At 39.1% G+C, this 23,550-nt stretch overlaps 1 protein-coding gene across 2 annotated transcripts in view; it reads left to right on the forward strand.

Moving 5' to 3' along the window:
- The first annotated feature begins 3,133 nt into the window (after positions 1-3,133).
- Positions 3,134-23,550, forward strand: part of LOC126260892 (vacuolar protein sorting-associated protein 26C) — a 32,138-nt gene continuing 11,721 nt past the window's right edge. The window contains exons 1-4 of one of the 2 annotated variants that reach the window (XM_049958339.1): positions 3,138-3,293; positions 3,380-3,523; positions 5,444-5,674; positions 6,039-6,197. In XM_049958339.1, coding sequence (XP_049814296.1) covers positions 3,237-3,293; positions 3,380-3,523; positions 5,444-5,674; positions 6,039-6,197 — 591 coding nt within the window. In that variant the 5' untranslated portion in view covers positions 3,138-3,236. Of the gene's footprint in view, positions 3,294-3,379; positions 3,524-5,443; positions 5,675-6,038; positions 6,198-23,550 lie in introns of both variants that reach the window. The other variant, XM_049958340.1, reaches the window with a different exon arrangement.

Here is a 23,550-nt window from a genome sequence, read left to right on the forward strand (position 1 = left end):
CAGAACACAGGAGGAAGCTACACAAAGGTGCACAGTCTTGGAGGTAAAATACAGAATGTTACGCCGTTTATTGCAAAAAGAATACTGTATATCGGCGAACTGTAGTGTGTCGCCCTCTACTAAGGCCCCAGAAGGGCGGAAGAACTATAAGTTCTCCGTAAATAGACTGAAAAACCTGTTCTGGGTGAAACCTATTTGTTTGTTTAGTATTTCTGACGAAAATTTTGTTTTACTCTGAAAAATCCGCAGTTCTTCAAACTTATTTAATAGCAGCCCCTTTGGGGCACTGTGCAGAATATTAAGATTATTGTGGATTTCACCTAATGAGTGGTTGTTTCATACAAGATGGCTTTTTATACAGCCTTCGTTGCCATCGTATGTATGCTCTCTAAAACGTTTTTTGAAGTACCTAGCAGTCTGTCCTATATAAAATTTATCACAATCACCAAACTTAATCCTGTAAACTTTCATGCCTTCATATTTATCACGCCTGACATTTACTGTTAGTTTTTAGTCCTAATCTGATACTATGTTTCCTGAATCTGTTTACTACACTTTCAGTGTATGTTCCATTGTGTGTCATACTCACCCTTACTTTTTGCTGTGTTTTTGACTCCTGACTGCTTCTGTTATTTATAAGTTTGCTGTACAGAGACTTAACTTGTTTACTATATAACCATTCGAGCTTTCTATCTGTTCTAAAATATTCAGTTCTTTTTCAATGTCATTCTCATTTAAGGGCAGCTTTATTAACGTATTTAGCATGTCCTGAAAATAGACTCATTTATGCATTTTTCGGTGGTACTAGTCCATTGGTATAATAGCGTCTGTAATGCCAATGTCAATGAACCTATTTACAGATAAATCGAGAAAATTTATAGCTTGTTCAACTTCGTGCTCAACTGCAAATTCTGTGATGGGGTGCATACCGTCAAATTTCACAGCCACCACTTTAATCGTTTCCTCATTGCCATTTACTACTCCAAGGTGTCATCCATGTACCTACTACAAGTGAGAATGTTACTCCAGATTCCTAATAGCGACTAACCTTTATATAATTGTAACATAATATGCTTTTAACCCTTGGAACATAAACTGAGGTAGAATGGGCAGTTAATTAGCTAAGGTTATAACATGATTCAACCAACATTCCTGCCAGTTCACAGTATCTGCAGTTTTAATTATACCGATAAACTAACTGACAGATTCCACCTGCTTACTTCTTTAACTATATTCCCACTTGCGAATTCGACAGTAAAAATAACTGACAGTTATAAGAAACTTGTTAAAAGTAACTGATTTAAAAAAATAGCTGTAATCTCGATAACTGATAGTGCAAAATAACCGTTTTGCCCATCTGTACTGCAGAAGTAGAGACCAAACTCTGACAACTCATGATTCTACTCACATAATTTCAGTGAACGCCTGCTGTGCATGTTCTACCATTCTGAAAGTAGCTGCTAGACGTATACTGTGCTTACGTAGTCTCATGTCCTTGCTTATTCTCATTTTGCTTGGTTTCTCTGTTATTTTTTGTTTCTGTTTTATATTTGCTGTTAGAATTTATTTTCTATATAGTTTATGCTATTAAAGACGTGAATAGATCAAACCAGTGTTCAGACTGAAGATCAAGACAAAAACATTGTTATCATGATGACTGTCACTGTTTAAACAGCCTGCTGTGCCCTGTCCATACGTTAGTTTAAACAAATGGGTCTTCATTATGTATACACATGGTAGAAGTAGGATAGCTAAACTCTTAAACAGGGGTTATAGGAGTCTCTAGGTTAACATTCTTTATGATTCTAATGGCGTTTTTATTCTGGAAACTCGCTTTGCTGCTGCCATATAACCACAGAATACGAACCCATATTGAAGATGGCAAAGACAGTAGGTATAATAGGTACTCTTAATTGTTTTTCATGAGACCTCTATATTATAAATAACATTGAAGTTGATGCTTTTTATATTTTTCATCACAAACTCAGTGATGGAGTTAATAACTAATGCTCAGCCAGATAGCTGGTCATACACCTAGAACTCACAATGACATGGTAGGTGTAGGTCTACTCAGCAGGCATATAGCAAGCTACTGAAAGTGGTTTTTTTCTTTCACACATCAAGAACCAAAAGTTGCTTGTATGCTACACTTTCTTCTGTTAACATTTTATTCTTTTCATTAGTCTCTATGGAAACTATATTGTACACTAACACTATTCTTGTGCAAAAGGAAACAACCAGACGTATCAAAGGAATATGAGATACCTGACTGAATTATGTAGTAATAGTTTCAGTAATTTACTACATTAACATTGCATTACCATTGCTCAGTAAGAAAAATGTCTTATTCTGAAAGGAAACAAAAGTTGCGTGAGTGATTGTCACAAAGATGTGATGTACACAGGCATTACCCAATATATGACAGCAATCTTGATTTCACTTTTAGTTTGAATAAATTTTAATAGTTTTGACTTCACTGGGATGAAGATGTCAGTGAACCTATACCGGTGACACAGACAACAAGAAAAATACGAGGATTAAGTGTCTTACAGCCATCGGTAACAGAGAAATGTCGAGAGTTGTTTTACTTGGTTTAGACAAATAACTATACAACATTAAAGTAATTTCTGGACTTAGCGTAATATTTACAATTAAAATATCTGTATAAATGTATTTAATGTAATCCCAAATGTGCCAGTAGCGTATGGTGAGGTTTTCTATTAATTTTACGATAAACTTCAACACAGTAATGCATATCTCATTAATGTACAGTGACGATTAACTTGACCACGTACATTAAATCAAATGATTACCAGTGTATCTAACACACGGTTTCCTTCTATCAGACGAAAGTTCTTAAGCACAAGTGTATTGTAATTAGCACTATATTTGCCCCCTCAGTAGCCATCAGTCACTTTAGTACATTCGCTAATTTGTTTAGTGCATATGGATAACTGAGACATCAAAATCAGACAAAGTGCTCAAATTTTATAGCTACGAATGTACAATCATATGCCACTCAGCATAGTTCCGCGTCAGCAGTTCATTTGTCATTTCAGCCAGGCGTGTACAGCAGACCTAGGCTCGTGATGCCACTTTCCGGCCCCAAACTGGAACGTAGCCAGGCGCGAGAGACTCCCTTAATTGGGCAAGTGTGTGTTATGTCTGTGCCCGTGGACTTTGGTAATGCCTAGTCTGTCAATAGTGTGAAGTTGCCTGAGAGGTTATGTAGGAAAATGTCAACAAATCTAGATATCAAATTGAAAAAAGCAAATAAAGTTTATCACGAAGGAGTATGTTGTAGTTCTGAACTTCTTTGTGTTTATGTTGTCCGCAACCCAAACGATTCGTTTCTGTATTTATCTCCGTTTTTCCATAGGAGAAAATTACCGGCGTTATTTTCATTCAGTCAACGTCTGACATCAAGCATGATGGAATCACTCTGGCGATGGAAGGAACTGTCAACCTGCAACTCAGCGCCAAGAATGTTGGAATATTTGAAGCATTTTATAATTCCGTTAAGGTATTTAGGCAGAAGCGTATATAGTTGTATTGAAGATGGTTCGATCAGCTGTAGATGTTGACCATTGGGTGGTGCAGTTCGAAACAACTGTTTAGTTTAATTGAAGGGCGTATTTCTGCGGAATTTATAAAGAGGCCCAGAGAATTAATTTCACTGATTAAAAGAAGCGTTCTATATAGTATAGCAACCAAGCTACCAACTTTTAAATTAAGCCAAACTATAGTTTACGCGACAGATAAGTACGTCGCCACATCTAAGATTTCGTATTCACAATCGTTGACTTTGCCAACTCGCAATGAAATTGATACCTTCCAACCAAAAGTAGATCTCGTGATATCATACAGACTAGTCTGGCACAACAACCTACAATGCAAGAACTAATAGAGAGACGCAAAAGAACAATGTCAGTGTTGTGTTCGCTATTTACGTGCATGTATGACTCCATACGCCACATCATTATTATTTTATTGAATGTACCGGAGTTCCAGTATCGGTAGGTTCAGTTGACACATTTATACATATTCTGCATTTTTTTTTCTTTTTTTTCCCAGATTTCTGGTATCTCAAACTAACCCGGATGTTGCCCTCTGCATTTTTTCCCTCACTGTATAGCCGATCAACAGATTTATTTTGCCAATGACTATGTTTCATTTCTGTGTACCACATTTTTATGGAATGAGTTTTGCATGCTGCAACTACTAATATAAAGGGAATCTTACTTTTATTTGTGCTGATAGAAAGTCGAGTGTGGTATGCTTTTTCGGATTGTGCTTATTGTCTGGACACCACTCCACATTTTAGGTTAGCAGTTTGACTGTTTATAGAGTGACTGGTCAATAATGTTTTTTGAAGATAAAGATAGGGCAGCAATACGAAATTTAATGGCCTGATTTTAAAGATGTAATGTGTAAGATTTTATAAATTCTAATTTCCGTGCGGAGTGTCCGTGCGGTTTGAGGCGCTACGTCAGGGATTGTGCAGCCCCTCCCACCAGACGTTTGAGTCCTCCCTCGGTCATGGGTGTGTGTGTTGTTCTTAGCATAAGTTAGTGTAAGTAGTGTGTAAGTCTAGGGACTGATGACCTCAACAGTTTGATTCCTTAGGAATTCATAAACATTTGAACATAAATTGTAATTGTTTTCGTTCAAAATATTTTACTGTGGACACCAGCTGCTTTATTACAGGCACCCAACAATTTTTATTATTAATTTATTTTCAGACCACTAATGCTTTTTGGAAATAAATGTGAAATACACTTGGGGCAAGTAGCTTACATGACGTGATTCAGCTACTGAAGAGTTAAAATGAGGACTCCAGCGAAATATTAACAATTGGATGGGGTTAAAGCATGATAGCGGAGTGCCTCCCCCCTCCCCCCTCCTTAATCTTGCGTGTGGTAACTGATCTGTAGCTAGGCTGAAGATCTAGGTTGGGCTGCGATAATTTGGTTGTGGGTTAATCATAATGATGCCAATGAGTGTGAATACAAAATAAATAGTGTGGTAGCATATTGATTTGTTGTGCTGCCTAATGATACATTAGCAGCATAATTAGCACACTTTGACATATTTTACTTTTCATTATAGAAACAAGAACTGCAAGGTTACTGTAGAGAACCTATATTAGATAATGCAGAACCTTCCTACAAGTATTTTAATACATATTTAAGTAAATATGTTGTTCATAAAAGGCAAGGTGATCCACTGCACAACTTTGACTGTGAACTGATGACAAGACAAGTCGTAACACACAAATATATTGTCTGTAACAAGTTCTCATTTCTTTCCACAAATGTACTGCATGCCACTAACTAACCTATCCTCTTTAACATATCTCTCCAGTTCTTTGTCACAGGAATCCATTTCCTCATCTGTGTTTATGTTGTATTATTATACTTTATTTGTTGGTATTGCATTTCAGCCTATACAGCTAGTCTCATGTGTCCTAGACGTTTCTCCAACAGGAAAGATTCCTGCTGGGAAGACTGAAATCCCATTTGAATTTCCTTTGGTTCCTAAAGGCAACAGGACACTTTATGAGACATACCATGGTGTTTTTGTGAATATTCAGTACCTTCTGAGATGTGAAATTAAGAGAAACTTTCTAGCCAAAGATCTCATCAAGGTTGCTGAATTTATTGTGGAGTATAAGGTACTATCTCTTTTCCTTTTTGTGACAAAAGTGAACATTTATAAAATATGCTGTTCTAGAAGATTTTTTTAAAAAGTAGATATAGTTTCTTGCATACATTTTGTCTCACCTCAAAGCACACACACAAGTAACCTATGGGTATAAAAATATTTTCCAAAAATGCACTGTACTTTGTATGCAGCTACTACTAATAATAATGTTTTTATATATGCACTCTGCCTTTCTGTTTGTGGTAATTAACTTCAGCAAATCGTGTAAGAGCTTTGTTAATGTGCATTAATATATTTTATGTATATATCTGTAGAAAATTGATAGCATTTATGTAATGTTTCCTTCATTGTAACAGTCTTTTTATTATTTACAGCCAAATTCTTCTGAAAAAGCTGTGCCTCATCCTGTGAAATTCACTATCACTCCTGAGTCTCTACAAAATATTAAAGACAAAGGTCGAATTCCAAGGTTTCTGGTATCAGGACATCTTGACTCCACCATGTGTTGCATCACAAAACCATTCACTGGAGAGGTAATTCTTGCATATGAAAGAAGAAGACAGATTTAAGGTGTTTACTTTGGTAGTCCTGTATATATACAGTGTCATATCAGTCACTGTGCTGCCAGATAAGTAAGTAAGTAATGCGAAAGAAATGTGTGTGGTTTTTTTTTTTTTTGCCATTTTTAGTACTTGTTTCTGCTGTCTTTCATTTACTACCATCATTGGCTTGGCAGAGGCAAGCAGGCATTTCTTATGTAAATAGTTACAATTGAAATAATTTAATGAGTTCATTCTTGAGCATGTGTGAAACTTGTCCTGGACAATGAGTCTGACTCTAATGACACTGTTATCAGTATTTGATACATGTCATTAACTTCGACCAGTGACATAGGAAATATGTGACAAATGCTATAAACAGTCTAATCTCCAGACCAGTCTGTCATCACAAATAGGGTTCCCCCCCTACCACACACGCACACATTCGCTGGTTTCACCAACTCTCAACCAAACCATTACCTTCCAACCAAACCTAGACATCGGGTGAAGCTGCAAATTAGCTTGTCACCACAACCATGATTTTTTGCTTTCACATTTGTTGGCCTCACCAATTGACAACAAAACTGAATATGCTTGCCAAAAGGTGACATCACAGAAGCCATTAATAATACATAACTTGTGGAAACTGATGAATCATTTTGAGTATTCCTCCTGGATCCCTTAATCTTCCTCTCTCTTCTTTTTTATTTTATTTTTTATTTATAGAGAAAATAATTTACTGCAACTCTTGACACGTTAAGACTTTCCAGACTTGGGATACATGAACTGTCTTCCCACTTGTCTCCAAACCATCCAGACTAATTTCTCAGCATTGTGATGAGTTCTGCAACATTTAATTATTTACATTTTCTTCATATTATCTAAATGGCGTCTGTTGCAGATGTAAAAAATAAGTGTTACAACAATTACACATGGTTACATAATATGTTACATAAAACAGTGGTTGTATTTTGTATGTATTTTACACACTTATTACTTTACAGTAATATGCCACTGGTTTGTTTCGTAAACAGCTTCTTAAAATTTCTTGAATGAGTACAAATATTTTTCTATCAGAAAAGTTTTTATTTTTTGTTAAAATCTTTCCCCTTGCATGTTCTTTGGTAGTTTAGTAGTTTGTCAAACCAAGACAAATCATTGATGTATGGACTTCATTCCATTGTTTTTAATTTAGTCCTGTTCTGAAAGATTTTTATTTTTGTGGTGTTGTAATCATGTACCCACTGTAATTGGTGAATTCAGTTTATTGACCTATAAAAATATAATTAATTTAAATGTGTATAAAGATTAAAGTATTTGTGCTGCACAAACTCTTCATGACATGATTCTGCATTGCTTATTGCAGGTAAAAGAATGATAATGGGAAGTTATGGCAAAATGTAAATAATTTATAGGATATGAATAAGTGAGGGAGAGGAAGCATTTACTGGGATAGGAATCTGACACATGGGCATCGACACCTGTGAGTTTGTACAGCACACACTGACTATAACATCGAGGTGTGGATAGAGAGGGGGTGACTGAATAGAGGGAGAGGAGGTAGGGCAAGAGAATGAGTGAAGTTAGGCTCCTGGGGCAGGGTAGAGGTACAGGTTCTTGTGCCTGGAAATGAGAATCATTCTACCCACAACACTTCCCAGCATATCTCAAATGGAAAATACGGAAGTGTCCGATCCCGCCCGTCTGCTTTGACCCATAATGTCACAAATATGGCGGAAACAAAAACAAACACACACACTTTCTACAAGAAGCCTAATGACACTAACGGGACAAGCGCGGGAAATGGGGTGTTTTGGGTGGGTGGCAAACTAAATATAAACAAATTTAGACGCCTTGCGTAGCTACAACGTGTAAGTGAAGACAGCCATGCATGAATACCCACCCACCTCCCCAGGGGTCGTAACCCCTGCAACCCATAGAAGATAAAGATGCTTCAGTAGCTGATTAGTGTTTTTTGTCTTTTTTTAAAAAAAAAAATCTCACGGGATAGAACGAACAGATCAGAAAGATAAATATAATAAACTAAAACAGAAATTGGAGGAAACAGATAATTAAAATAAGTAATAAGTGTTTATAAATTAAAAAAAAAAAATCTCACGAGATAGAACGAACAGATCAGAAAAGTAAATAAAATAAGATAAAACAGAACTGGAGACAGCCACACTCAAACCAAACTCCGCGCCGTCATGACGTCACACACGACAACACCCTTACGTCATGGGTCAAAGCCGACGCGTGGGATTGGACGCTTCTGTCAACCCCTCAAATGCTATTCCACTGGCCATGGTACCTGCACAATACCTTGGTCCATCTCTATGCCACACTCACTCCCAGCAATTTGCCATATGGGTCGTATCTCAGCCAGCACATCCTGCTCCAATTCAGATGCAGACTTAGAGGCAGGCCACCTGTGAAAGCAGCCATGTCATATATCAACTCTTCTGCAATTTCTGCATAGCGTTCTATCTGGGTACGACTACCAGCCAGCTGTCCAGCCAAATGAATGGTCATCACCGAACATTAGTCAAGAGCCGAGTGTTTACAACCTGCTGGTAGAACATGTGCTGAGCATAATATGCTTGATTACATTGGCTGCTTCACAACCCGTGGCATCTGGATTCTTCACTCCCCCCACCCACCCCATCCCCCTCCCATCAACACTAGGTTTTCTAAGTAGATGGGAGTTGTCCTTGAAACACACAAACACATCCTATGTCCCTGTGATCCTCCTGGCATCAACCTCCATCAGCCACCTACCCCATACCCACTTCCACCAGTCTGCTCCAGGATTCTAAGTTTACTAGAACTGCACCCGAATGCTCTTTTTTGCAGTCTCCACTTCCTCTTTTGTGTCACCCACTCCCTATCCTGTTCTTGATGTAAATGTCATTATGTGGTGCATGAACTCACTGGTGCCAGTGACTGTATGTTGCTTTTCTATCCTGTGCAACTGCTCTCTCTCTCTCTCTCTCTCTCTCTCTCTCTCTCTCTCTCTCTCTCTCTCTCTCTCTCTCTCGTCAGAAGTCAGAAAGCTAGCAAGTTTTTGTGCCTCTACTATTGATGAGTTGTTGCTGTGTATGAGACTTATTACTCTCTCCTGTCATACTCTCGTTAAGTGAACATCAGCTACATAGACCCATAACTCAATCCCTTAGTTAAGACAGAAGTAAATTGTTTCGTAGTATAAAATTTCTAATGTTTGGCTGGGCATTATCTTTACAAGCTGGCTAAGGAGATGTAAGCCACTACTGACTGTTCTGCATAACAGAATTAATGGGGTTTATCCACCACAGATATTCATTATCATACACACCCACAAATTTACAGCTGTCAGTTTCTGTTGCCAAGATGTTACATACATTATTCACATTGGTGTGATGAGAACTGCCTATTTTAATTGTCCATAACTGAGATGTGGTGATATTTATCTTGAAGCTGTGATTGTTATAGTATTTAGTTAATTTGCTTACTCCACTACTAGCAAAGGATTATATGTCCTTACTCTCAACCATAGAACATAACTGAGGTGTTACCTGCATCACTGTTGTATGAGACTTAATGAGTTGTGCAGTGTTGTTATTGTGTGATTATGTGATTGTAGAACAACCTTTGGAAGCAGTTACTTCCATAAAATATGTAGGTGTATGTGTACAGAGAAATTTAAAGTGCAACAACCAGATATATCTAATCGCTGGGAAGGCTGATGGCAGACTGAGATTCAGTGGAAGAATCCTCAGGCAATGTAATCCATCAACAAAGGAGGTAGCTTACAAAACCCTTGTTCAATCAATACTTGAATATTGCTCATCAGTATGGAATCCAGACCAGATAGAATTGATAAAGGAAATATATATGATCCAGAGAGTTCATTTAGTAAGCACAATAGCGTCACAGAAATGATCAACCAGTGACAGATGCTGCAGGAGTGGCATTCTGCATCACAGTGTAGTTTTGTGTTAAAGTGCTGAGAGCATATGCTCCTAGAAGAGTCTGGAAATATGTTGTTTCCTCTTTTGTATATCTTGTGAAAAGACTAGAAAGATAAAATCAGAGATATTCAAGCCCACAGAGAGGCTTATTGGTAATCATTCTACCCATGAACTATTCACTGCTGGAACAGAAAAGGAGAGCGGCAGGGGGGGGGGGGTTGGTGAGTGACAGTGGACACAAAGTACCCTCCGCAATATGTGGCAAGGTGGCTTGTGGAGTATAGATTTAGATGTAGTAAATATTATCTGATTAAAGCTATCTGGACACTCCTGTATAATACAGAATTGAAAACTGGACATCATGAGTCACTGACCTGCTAGTGTAAAATGTGGCAGGAAGTATTGTGTTGTCCATAGATAAACAGTAACAGGAAAACAGATTGGCCAGGAGAGCTCAGAGACTTCAAAGATTGACTAGTCGCTGGCTGTCAACTGAGTATACTCATCAGGGACACTTCAGCCCTTCCAAAGTAGATGTGATTGTGAAGTTGAAACACAGAGGAAAATCCACAGCAAAACCAAGGCCAAGCAGACCTCATGTACTGATGAATAGGGACTGTCGAGCATTGTGGAGGGTAACTGTAAAACATTGCATGAAATCAGCAAAAGTGCAGTCCAGTTAGCACAATGATTGTGTGTAGGGACTTAAAAAGACTGGAGTACAGTGGTCGAACAGCTCCTCATAAGCCACACGTTTCTGTAGCCAATGCTAAGTGAGGCTTGAGTTGCTGTAAAGAGCAATGCCACTGGATTAGGATAATTGTAAATGAATGATTTGGAGTGATGAGTTGCGCTCCGCTCTATAGCAGCCCGATGATGGAAGGGTTCGAGTTTGGACAATGGGTGGAGAACGTTACCTGCCATTGTGTATTACGTCACTATTTAATTATAGAGGAGGTCCTGTTATAATATGGGACATTTTTAAGGGTAGTGTATGGTCTCCGTATTCTACTTAACAAAATGCTAAATGCACTATGATATGAACACATTTACAGCATTTTTCACTGTCTACAGCAGAGAAACAGTCTGGAATTGATGATTGTTTGTATCACTACTACATTATGAAGCAGCATTTGTGAGGCAATGGTTTGTGGAAAATAACATTCTTGAAATGGACTGGCCTGCCCATAGCATTCACATGAATCCAGTGGAACACCTTTGCGATGAGTTATGAGGGGCAGTCAAATGAAAACCGAAACTCGCCACAACAGATGAAATAACCAGTTTCTGTTTCATAGAATGTGGTCAGCTGCTGACAGATCCCCAACTGCATCCATTCTTGCACTTTCTCGTCCGACTGAAACCAACATTCATACACATCTTTCTTCAGGTTGCCAAAGATGTGAAAATTGTATGGTGAAAGATCCGGGCTGAACAGAGGATGTTGCAGTGTTTCCCAACCAAATTGCTGAAGTGTAGCATTCGTCCAAATGGTAGTGTGGGGGTAGGTGTTATCGTGAAATGAGATGATTTCGTGCAACAACATTCCCATGCGGTTTGACTATATGCAGTGTTGCAGTTTCTGCAAAGTGTCTTCAGAGTGCTGTGCATTGATTGTGGTTCTGTGCTCGAAGGACTTGACAGCAGAGGCCCTCTGCAGTCGAAAACGTCATCATGACTTTACCGGAATGTGTGTGAGTAGCTTTAGATTTCTTTGATAGGGGAGATGTGGGATGTTTCCACTGTTGGCTTTGCCTTTGCCCTTGGGCTGTTGGAATGCTGTTACATGGAATCATCCTGTTGCACAATAATGCCAGCTCCCATACTGCCACTCAAACAAAGGCTGTGCCTCAGCAATTTGTTTGGGAATGCTTCATCGTTCTCTGTACAGCTGTTATGTTTCAACATGTGCTTTCCCCATTTTTGGCAACCTGAAGAAAGGCATGCGTGGAAGTCATTTTCAATCAGTGAATAAGTGCAGAAGTGGGTGCAGTTGGGGATGTCTCAGCAGCCAACCATGTTCTATGAAACAGAAAGATCAATTCGTCTCCCAATGGGATACATATTTAACACATGTGGTGATTACTTTTAAGTGGAACTATTCCATGGTCCTGTTGTAGCAGGTGTTTGGGTTTCATTTGACTGGCCATTAAGAATGTCATTTTCACTACAGATCCCCACATCCAACATCACAACTTTCTCAGGCTTCAACTCTTGAGAAAGAATTGGCTGCAATTCCCCACATACATTCACACAATTCACTGAAAGTGTTCCCAGCAGAAGTTGAGCTGTCTCACAGACACAGGGTAGACACACCCTATGTTAATGTGCACTGATAGGTATAGGTGTCTGGATACTTTTGATCAGTTAGTGTATATGAGGCAGAGAAAGCAACCACATATTGAGCTCCGTGGTACACATCACATTACTGTGTCACTGGTGGTTGAAAGTTTACAATCTTGTTATCCAATCGGTAAGTCACTTCAGTGCATTGCTTATGATTCAGCAGGTATGTGGCTTCAGCAGTTTTGAAGTAACCTGCAGGTTACCAAGTCAGAAGCCCTTGTCAGGTCTAAAAATATACTTGCAATCTGCACCCTGTGGTACAACAGACAATATGCTCGGTTAGAGTTATGCATGATTCTTCACTAAAGCCATGCTGAGAATCTATAAGCAGTTTTCATTTTGTGAAGAAGGCAGTACGCTATGACAGGCTAATTCTCTCAAGTATTGTACTGGAAATTAATGGTATTGATCTGTATCTAGATACATTTTCCTCACTTCCTTTTTTGTACACTAGTTTCACTACACTCATTTTTAGAACAGGTCAATACTTTTTCTGTAATGCTGCAATTAATCAGATAGATAAGAGGTTTCGAGATACCATTACACTTACTTTAGTAATTAATGACTCAACAATTAGAAATTTCACAAAAAATCTTCAGCAGTTAGACTGGGATGAGGTGTACAAGGAACCCAATGCTAATTTAAAATATAATTTATTCCATGATACACTTGTAAGAGATTTTGAAAACTGTTTCCCCAAGAAAGTAGTTAAATCTAATTATAAGAAACCATGCAATAAACATTGGCTTACTAAAGGAATAATAATATCTTGTAACCACAAAAGGGAACTGTATCTAACAGCCGGCCGAAGTGGCCGTGCGGTTAAAGGCGCTGCAGTCTGGAACCGCAAGACCGCTACGGTCGCAGGTTCGAATCCTGCCTCGGGCATGGATGTTTGTGATGTCTTTAGGTTAGTTAGGTTTAACTAGTTCTAAGTTCTAGGGGACTAATGACCTCAGCAGTTGAGTCCCATAGTGCTCAGAGCCATTTGAACCATTTTGTATCTAACAAAAAGAAAGAGTAATGACCCAGAAACAGCCAAATATTATAAAAGCTACTGTGTTACATTAAGAAAGGTTATTAAAGTCTAGAAGCATGTGCATCATGTCTGAGATTAATACCTCTGATAACAAAATCAAAACAATTTGGAATATTGTTACAAGGGAGACAGGGCAACCAAGAGTACAGATCAAAGCGAATGGAAACTTGATAAAGAAAATAGGATCTAAATGTTCATTAGAAGAAGCAAGGCAGTTAATGGAAGAGGCCTTACACACACCATTTGATACAATTGAAATTCCACCCACCTCTCCCTCTGAAATTAGGAAGATAATAAACTCTCTCAAGAATAAAAGCTCACATGGAATTGATGGCATTTCCAGCAGGATAATAAAAGCTTGTTCCAAAGAAATAAGTGGGATTCTTAGCCACATATGTAACAGCTGTCTGAAGCAGGGTATTTTCCCAGATAGAATGAAGTGTGCCATTGTTAAACCACTGCATATAAAAGGGGATATGTCTGATGTCAACTACCTCCCAATCTCTCTTCTGACTGCCTTATCCAAAATTCTAGAAAAAGTAATGTATTGTAGAGTAGCTTCACAGCTTTGTAAAAGTAAAGTTTTAACAAAATGTCAGTTTCGTTTCCAAAAGGGTTTTTCAACAGAAAATGCTATATATATATATATATATATATATATATATATATATATATATATATATATATATATATATATATATATATATATATATATATACTTTCACTAATGAAATATTAAATGCTCTGAGTAACCAGAAGTCAGCCGTTGGGATTTTTTGTGATCTATCAAAGGCTTTTGATGGTGTAAATTATGGAATACTTCTAGATAAGTTCAAGTACTGTGGTGTGAATGGGACAGTGCTCAAATGGTTTAAATCATACCTAATTGGAGGAGTGCAGAAAGTTGAAATAAGCAGTTCACATAATATGCAAAAAACTGGGGAACAACCAAGAATGGGGTGCCACAAGGTTTGGTCTTGGGTCCTCTGCTGTTATTAATATATATTAATGACTTGCCATTCTATATTCATGAAGATGCAAAGCTGGTACTTTTTACCGATGATACAAGTATAGCTATCACACCCAACAGACAAGAATTAACTGGTGAAATTGTAAACGATGTTTTTTCAGAAAATCATTAAGTGGTTCTCTGCAAATGGGCTCTCATTAAACTTTGAAAAAACACAGTATATACAGTTCCACACAGTAAATGGAATGACACCATTAATAAATAAAGTAGTAATTGGACTTGCAGAGAACCACTGTTGTTACCTTGGACAAATTTTTGGCAGATGCTAGTAAAATATTATTGATTTTTAGGTTTAAACTCTTATGGTGATTTTCTGATGACTTTCCTCTGTTTACTATCTTTCCTCTGTTTGCTATCTTTCCTCTGTTTGCTATCTTTCCTCTGTTTGCTATCTTTCCTCTGTTTGCTATCTTTCCTCCGTTTGCTATCTTTCCTCCGTTTGCTATCTTTCCTCCGTTTGCTATCTTTCCTCCGTTTGCTATCTTTCCTCCGTTTGCTATCTTTCCTCCGTTTGCTATCTTTCCTCCGTTTGCTATCTTTCCTCCGTTTGCTATCTTTCCTCCGTTTGCTATCTTTCCTCCGTTTGCTATCTTTCCTCCGTTTGCTATCTTTCCTCCGTTTGCTATCTTTCCTCCGTTTGCTATCTTTCCTCCGTTTGCTATCTTTCCTCCGTTTGCTATCTTTCCTCCGTTTGCTATCTTTCCTCCGTTTGCTATCTTTCCTCCGTTTGCTATCTTTCCTCCGTTTGCTATCTTTCCTCCGTTTGCTATCTTTCCTCCGTTTGCTATCTTTCCTCCGTTTGCTATCTTTCCTCCGTTTGCTATCTTTCCTCCGTTTGCTATCTTTCCTCCGTTTGCTATCTTTCCTCCGTTTGCTATCTTTCCTCCGTTTGCTATCTTTCCTCCGTTTGCTATCTTTCCTCCGTTTGCTATCTTTCCTCCGTTTGCTATCTTTCCTCCGTTTGCTATCTTTCCTCCGTTTGCTATCTTTCCTCCGTTTGCTATCTTTCCTCCGTTTGCTATCTTTCCTCCGTTTGCTATCTTTCCTCCGTTTGCTATCTTTCCTCCGTTTGCTATCTTTCCTCCGTTTGCTATCTTTCCTCCGTTTGCTATCTTTCCTCCGTTTGCTATCTTTCCTCCGTTTGCTATCTTTCCTCCGTTTGCTATCTTTCCTCCGTTTGCTATCTTTCCTCCGTTTGCTATCTTTCCTCCGTTTGCTATCTTTCCTCCGTTTGCTATCTTTCCTCCGTTTGCTATCTTTCCTCCGTTTGCTATCTTTCCTCCGTTTGCTATCTTTCCTCCGTTTGCTATCTTTCCTCCGTTTGCTATCTTTCCTCCGTTTGCTATCTTTCCTCCGTTTGCTATCTTTCCTCCGTTTGCTATCTTTCCTCCGTTTGCTATCTTTCCTCCGTTTGCTATCTTTCCTCCGTTTGCTATCTTTCCTCCGTTTGCTATCTTTCCTCCGTTTGCTATCTTTCCTCCGTTTGCTATCTTTCCTCCGTTTGCTATCTTTCCTCCGTTTGCTATCTTTCCTCTGTTTATTATATTTCTTGTGCTCTTAACTTTGTTAGAAGCTTGTGCAATAGCATTTCAATGATACAGTTTTCTGCAGCTGTTAGTTTTACTGTGAATCTTTTTATGGGCTGTATAATATTCAATAAAATGAGCAGGCTTATCTGGAACTTTCCAGTTTGTGTGAAGTAATTTCAGCTTTTTACAGGTCACTGATAGTCCTTTTGTTGACCTCCACCTCAAAAATGGCTACATCAGTACCTCCATCCATATCAAACCTACTAACCACCAGGAATACCTCTACTTCAACAGCTGCCACCTGTTCCATACCAAGAAGTCCCTTCTGTACAGCCAACCACCTATGGTCATCGCATCTGCAGTGATGATCTGTCCCTCTCAAAATATACTGAGGGTCTCACTAAAGCCTTCACTGACTGTAATTATCCTCCCAACCTCGTACAAAAACATATCTCCCATGCCTTATCTTTCCAGTCTCCCACTGCCTCCCGAAGTCCTACCATCCGGCCACAGAGGAGCATTCCCCTCGTAACTCAGTACCATCCAGGACTGGAGCAACTGAATTACATTCTCTGCCAAGGTTTCAATTACCTCCCGTCATGCCCTGAAATGAGATATGTCCTGCCCACTATCCATCCCACCCCTCCTACAGTGGTATTCTGCTGTCCACTGAGCCTACACAATATACTCGTCCATCCTTACACAACCCCTGCTCCAAATCCCTTACCTCATGGATCATACCCCTGTAATAGACCTGGATGCAAGACCTGCCCCATATGTCCTCCCACCACCACCTGCTCCAGTCCAGTCACTAACATCACCTATCCCATCAAAGGCAGAGCTATCTGTGAAACCAGTCATGTGATTTACAAGCTAAGCTGCAACCACTGTGCTGCATTTTATGTAGGCATGACAACCAGCAACCTGTCTATCTGCATGATTGGCCACCGACAAACTGTGGCCACGAAACAAGTGGACCACCCTGTTGCTGAACACACTGCCAAACATGAAATCCTTAATTTCAATGACTGCGTCACAGCCTGTGCTATTTGAATCCTTCCCACCGACACCAGCTTTTCTGAATTGTGCAGGTGGGAACTTTCCCTGCAATACATCCTATGCTCCCGTAACCCTCCTGGCCTCAACCTTCACTAGTCACTGTCCTCACCCATCCAGCCCTTTCCTTGTTCCCATTCCAGCACTACACAGCCGTCATTCCACCACCACATCCAGTCTTTTTATTTCTCTCCTTTTCCGCTACTCCCCGCACCCCTCACCTCTCCCCTGCCCTCAGTCTAACCTGCCGTACTTCGCTTTCCACCATCCCCACCATACAATCCCTCGCCCTCCCTGCTCCATACTCCTCCTTACCCCCACCCAATGACCACTCCCATCATGCACTGGTGTTGCTGCTCGCTGTGTGGTTTCAGTTGCCTGAAACTGCTGTTGTGTGTGTGAGTTATGTTTCTGTGTATGGGGGGGGGGGGGACGTGTGGTACATATGTATGCCTATTGTTGACGAAGGCCTTAACGGCCGGAAGCTATAATTGTGAAGTCTTTTTGTTGTGTCTATCTGCGACTCAAATCTCCGCTAGACTATATGGTGAGTAGCAACTTTACTTCTCGGAATACTGTTACATTCCATGCTGGATTTTCCATTGTTTGATTTTGTAGCTGTGGCAGATTTTCTCACTTTTTCCTTTTGACTTTGGTTTTGCTTGGCAAACTCTCTTCAATATTGAAGCAACAGACTTCCAAATAAGTTACTTAAAAGATTCAGTTAAGTATGAAATGCACTTAGAAGTCATATTGTTATCATGGTCTGCTAATGCCCTGCTACATTACTTCATTGGCAGTGCCAATAAACTGAACTACTTCCAATCCGTGATCTAATGGTTAACTTAGGTGGCTACAATGTGAATATACTAGATTCAGTTCACAGTGACTTCAGACATTTTTGTTGTGGCAGATCTAGAATGGAGTCCACTCAACCCTCTTGTGGCCAAATGTACTCGCTTGAATTATTAAGCAGAAATATCATCAGTACTGCTGATATGCACATATAGAAATTACAGCCGTTGCTTTGCTACATTTGATCTAGTCGCTGCAGAGTGCTGCTCACACTGGAATTATTTGTGCTTGATGGAGAATGGCCAAAAGGCCATCCATTCTGGGGCACCTAATGGTACATGTGCCTCTGCAAGGAAGAGAACAGTAGTGAATGGAGACTGTCAGTTGGCTGTCATAGCTTGTGACCCACACACCTTGTACACTAAATGTGAGGCTGTATATTTTTTGTGAATGTTAACTTAATTGTAAATGAAAAGTGATTCTCTAATGTATGTCATCATTCATTGCAATCTGAATGGATTCAAACTATTGTACAGTCCTTCTAAATTCCTGGTCCTCCAGTAATGACAATATTATGAAAACGTTGTATTGCTACTCGTAATATAGCAGAGGTGTCGAGTTACAGATAGGCACAACAAAAAGACTGTCAATTAAGTAAGCTTTTGGCCAAAAGGCATTCTTCCTAATTAGACAACTCTCTCTCTCTCTCTCTCTCTCTCTCTCTCTCTCTCTCTCTCTCTCTCATGCAAACAGAATTCACACACACATGACCACCATCTCTGGCTGCCACGGCCAGACTCTTCTGGTAACATTTACAGTATGCACTTTTGTCTGTGGACGATAAGATTCTGGTGCTCTGGGCCAGCTCCAGGAAGGGCAGCTTTCACCAGTGATGTGCCCGCTGCTCGTGATCTTGCGGTAACGTTCTCGCTTCCCGCACACAGGATCCCGGGTTCGATTCCCGGTGGGGTCAGAGATTTTCTCTGCCTCGAGATGACTGGGTGTTGTGTGTCTTTCATCATCATTTCATCCTGATTCACTCGCAAGTTGCCATAGTGGCATTAAAGAACTTGTGGAGCAGCGGCCGAACCGCCCCGCGAGGGGTCTCCCGGCCACCAATGCCATACGCTCATTATTACCAGTGATGTGGTTTAATTTAGCGACCAAACAGTGGCACTATCCTAGCATTTCGACCTAATAGTTCCTTCTGAGGAGAGTAGGGAAGAATAGATTGGGAAGAAATAAAGAGAGTTCTCTCTCACTTATTATATTCAGTCAATACTTTAATCTCTGTGCATCTGCTGCATCAAAATCCTCTATAATTCATTATCCAGGTACTAATCTTTCTCAGCTCCTAAATGTCCACCTTTGCTTGTCATTCCAGTGCCAGTTAACTTTTCTGGTTGCTGTTGCGCATGACCCATTAACTTAAACCTTCTTCTCTAAGAATTTTCCTCCGTTGTCTATTTTTAAAGTACCTCTCATGTCATAACTTATCTGTCTACTTAAATTTTAAAGTTAGTTGCTTGTATTTCTACTTCATTATTGTCTGGATTTGCCACAATCCATGTTTTCCTTCCCATGTTCTCAGGTACTATGTCTTCAACTCCATATAAATATTTCTTGTGGGTGAAAGCTGTGTAAACATACTTCCTTGATAAGAGAATTCCTTCCCTGCCTTCTATACTAAGCAAGTTGCTATTTTCCTTGGTACTACAAAAGTTTTTTTTTCTAAGTCCATAAGTGGTGTGAAGAAACAGTTTATTAATTACACTAAAAGGAAAATTCATTTAAGCAAACTTAAAATCATAAGAGAAAGAAGTGCCAACACTACTTAGCTCATCATAATTCCCTGCGCTGCCAACACATCACTCGAAATGCAAGGCAGCTCTTCTAATTTTCAGAAATGTAACTAGGAAAGAGGAATAGGTAAGGGAAGTTGTAAATGGGGACCTCATATTCTTCGGCTAAGCAGGCAAAAGTGAAGAATGAAACAGGTGATACAAGAGACAGAGTACAAGCTAATGATAGATTAGATGAGTGAGAGAAAATGGAAAGTGAAAGTAACTGCACAGTTAAGGAATTGAGAGAAATTGGACACAAGTTAAACTGCGGGGAGGGGTGGGGAGTTGAGAGGAAGAAGAGGCTTCATCACATATGTTGAGATAGGGGGAAGGCATTAATAAACAGGTGAAGTAATATCTAATAAACAATATGTAGGGTAGGAATGAAGAAGAATCTAGCAAAGGCGAAGATGTGCCAGATTAAACATTCAAAAATAATGCATTTATTAATATGACAGCCGAAGTTCAGGAATAACTAATGGGACAGAGTGAGAACTAGAGATGGATTAGAATAGGAAGAGAAACTTCATTCATCATTGCCTCCTTTTATCCTCCTTTCTTTCCAGTATGGTGTCTGATATAACTTATTTACCTTTGTTATTTACTTATTTATCCCTTTCCCCCTTCTGTGCAACTCATCTTTCTCCCTCCCCCACTTTTCCTTTCCCCCTACTTCCTATTCATTTATTACATAAATTGCTTCACTTTGCATTTTCTCTCCCTTTTTAGGATTCTGTACCTCAATTGAAAAAATGGAACCCTTATACGATCACCTTGTTGTCTGCCTGTCTGCGTGCGTGCCTGTCTGTCTGTCCTACTGTTAGATCCCTTTTTCTCAGGAACGGGAAGAGTATCAAGTTGAAAATTGTGTCATTCACTAAGGTCTACAGTCCCTTGGCAGTGTGAAAAATTTAAGCTTCTGAGTCAGTGCAGTCAAAAGATTTTGGCCATTTATTTCACATGCTTCGATACTCACAAACTCGCTCATCAAAACCTGTAGGGTACTTCCCACTGACTTAGAATCATAAAATTTGACAAGAACCAAGATTTCACAGTACAAGTAAATGAAAAAATATGAAAACCATAATTTGTAATTATATCATATAATATTTTTTATTGTTTTATTTATTGTATGTCTGGTAAGACCCCTTTTTTCCAAGAACGGGTAGAAGTATCTAGTTGAAATTATGTAAAATACCAATGTCTATGGTCCTTTAGTGGTGTAAATAATGTACACTTTTAAGTAATGCTGTCAAAATATATGGCCATACATGTCACGTATTTTGATAGGCCATATATGTCATGATATTGATACTCGTGAACTCCCACATCAAAACATATAGATGAACTAGCTACATACATGGCGTCCTGGTGGTTTAGCACTAAAGTGCATTCTGGGAAACCAAGAGGTCGAGTGATTGAATCTCAGTAAGGCTACGGATTTTTCAGTTTTCATTTTAACCTTGCCTTCTCCTCTCAACAGTGAGAGGAGTTGCCAGAAGCAACATGGGGTTTGGATTCCTCATTAAACTGTAGGTACCCTGCAAGTCCCCAAAGGCCATTGAGCCACACAATACTACTACTAATATTATTATTATTATTATTATTATTATTGTTATTGTTGTTATCGTAATCATTATTATCTATACACATAATCAAGTTTGCACGGAACCCTCAGACCATGAGTTCTACTTGTCCAGTTTTAGAATTCATCTTTACTTACATGCAGTCCCTTCTCTCATCACTGAATTGAAGCTGTCACAGTGGTTGCTAACATATACTATAGTCGACCACTTACTCTTTTTGATGCCTTTCCTGTTCTCTGACTAGAGCCTGAGTGGCCTGCCACCTCCTTTCTTCCAATATTCCCTAATTAGTTCCTTTCTTTTCCTGAAGGAGGAACCTTTATTTCAAAAGCTAGGAGTGCTGACTTCTGTTTCAGGTGGTGGTGTCTGCAGTAGCAGCAATTGTCCCTTGTGAAGGTCATTACTTCTAATCTGTTTCTTTCAGATACCCCCACTAGATGAAGTCACAAGCAGGCGAGTCTGATGATGATCATCAAGGCTGCAACATGTAACTGAAATGAGAAATGAGGCTTACAGGGAAAATGTTCCTCACAACTGCCATGGATGCATTTGCAGTGTGTGATGTTGCACTGTTCTGTTTAAAATAAAAGTTTCTGATATTAATCTCTTGTCTCCACAATTTTGGCAGCTGTCACTATTACACCATGGCCCTCAAAAAAAAAAAAAAAAAGATATGATGACACCAACAGCAGCTATGGTGCACCACACAGTGTGTCCAGAGGTCCAAAAGTGATAACTGTGCCTGTTAACTGGCCCATTTAAGTGAAGATTTGCCACGTTGCTCAAAAACACTATTGCATTTGAATGATCTTCAAAGAGCACTTGCATACACACATTGAAGTCTTCTCATTGCAAAAAGACTCAATCTTTGTTCTGCTGAACAACAAGCATTTTATTTGGATATAATTTTGAATCGAGACATGACATTTTTATCACAGATCCACTGCTCATCCGTAGATGGTATGCATATATTAATGTCTGGACCCTCTCAGACTCTTGATGATTGCTTCTCTCACAACAGTGATGTTTTAAGATACTGTTCTTTTTATCAGGACCTGGTGGCTTCTTTTAAATAATTCCTGTTATTCTTATTGTGGGATTGTATTACAACTTAGAGCTATTCAATTAAAATGACAATGAAATATTTGCAGTGTTGCGATTACAGGCTCAGCATTTAAGAGAAAAATGCTATAAATGAACACACGATGCTCAATCATCCATTGTTCTATTGCTACTGAAATGGCGGAAAGCCCTGAAGTGAATGATATATGCACAATCTCCTTCCACCACTGACAGTGAAATGCTGGCTAATCTAAAAACATTTGTTTCCTGTAGGTCACACAGTAATAATAATAATAATAATAATAATAATAATAATAATGTATGTTCTGCCAGTCGTAAAAGGCGACGAAAAGAACAAACCACTAATAGGGCTAACTCCCCTTTTAGTGTGATTAGTTGATTCAGGAGAGGACTAATGAAGCCTCGGACAAGTGCTGTCATGGTCGGGGACGACGCTTGAACCCTATGCCCGTCCACAATGGTAACGACACTGCTAGCCACACGGAAAATGATTTGAATCCAAATAGAGGTGTTTTGCAGGATATGCTTCCTGCAACCACTCTAGAAGGAAAACAAAGACAGAGGATGAGATGGTCAGATGAAATTAACTAACACCTCATGTTCTGTTAGTACCAAGCAACAAATTAGAAACCAACACAACTGGATACAGATCACAAGTATACACAACATTTATTACCAGATACCCAGAATTAAACTTTTTAACAGAACGATGAGTAGCTGATCAGATCCGTGTAATAATCAAAAATAACAGGATACCCCAGTCAGAATTAGAAAACGTCAAACAACAATTACAACAAATACTGGAACAAAATAATGTGCAATCAGAAGAAAAAGAAAATACAGTAATGGACTCAAACATCCCTGAGCAAACAAACAAAGAACAACAGGCATCGATTAAACAATCAGAAGAAAACGAAATCTTAAGACAGCCACCAGAACAAGCACAAATAGAACACGAAGTGACACACATGTTAGGTATAGAAGAAAAATTTCAGCTTACGTATATATAATACAAAGACACAAATACAGACATTAGACCATTCTTGCATAGACCACCAAATAACCCACAAGTCAAAACAACAATAACAA

This window comes from Schistocerca nitens, chromosome 5, assembly GCF_023898315.1.
Source record: "Schistocerca nitens isolate TAMUIC-IGC-003100 chromosome 5, iqSchNite1.1, whole genome shotgun sequence".
NCBI lineage: Eukaryota > Metazoa > Arthropoda > Insecta > Orthoptera > Acrididae > Schistocerca > Schistocerca nitens.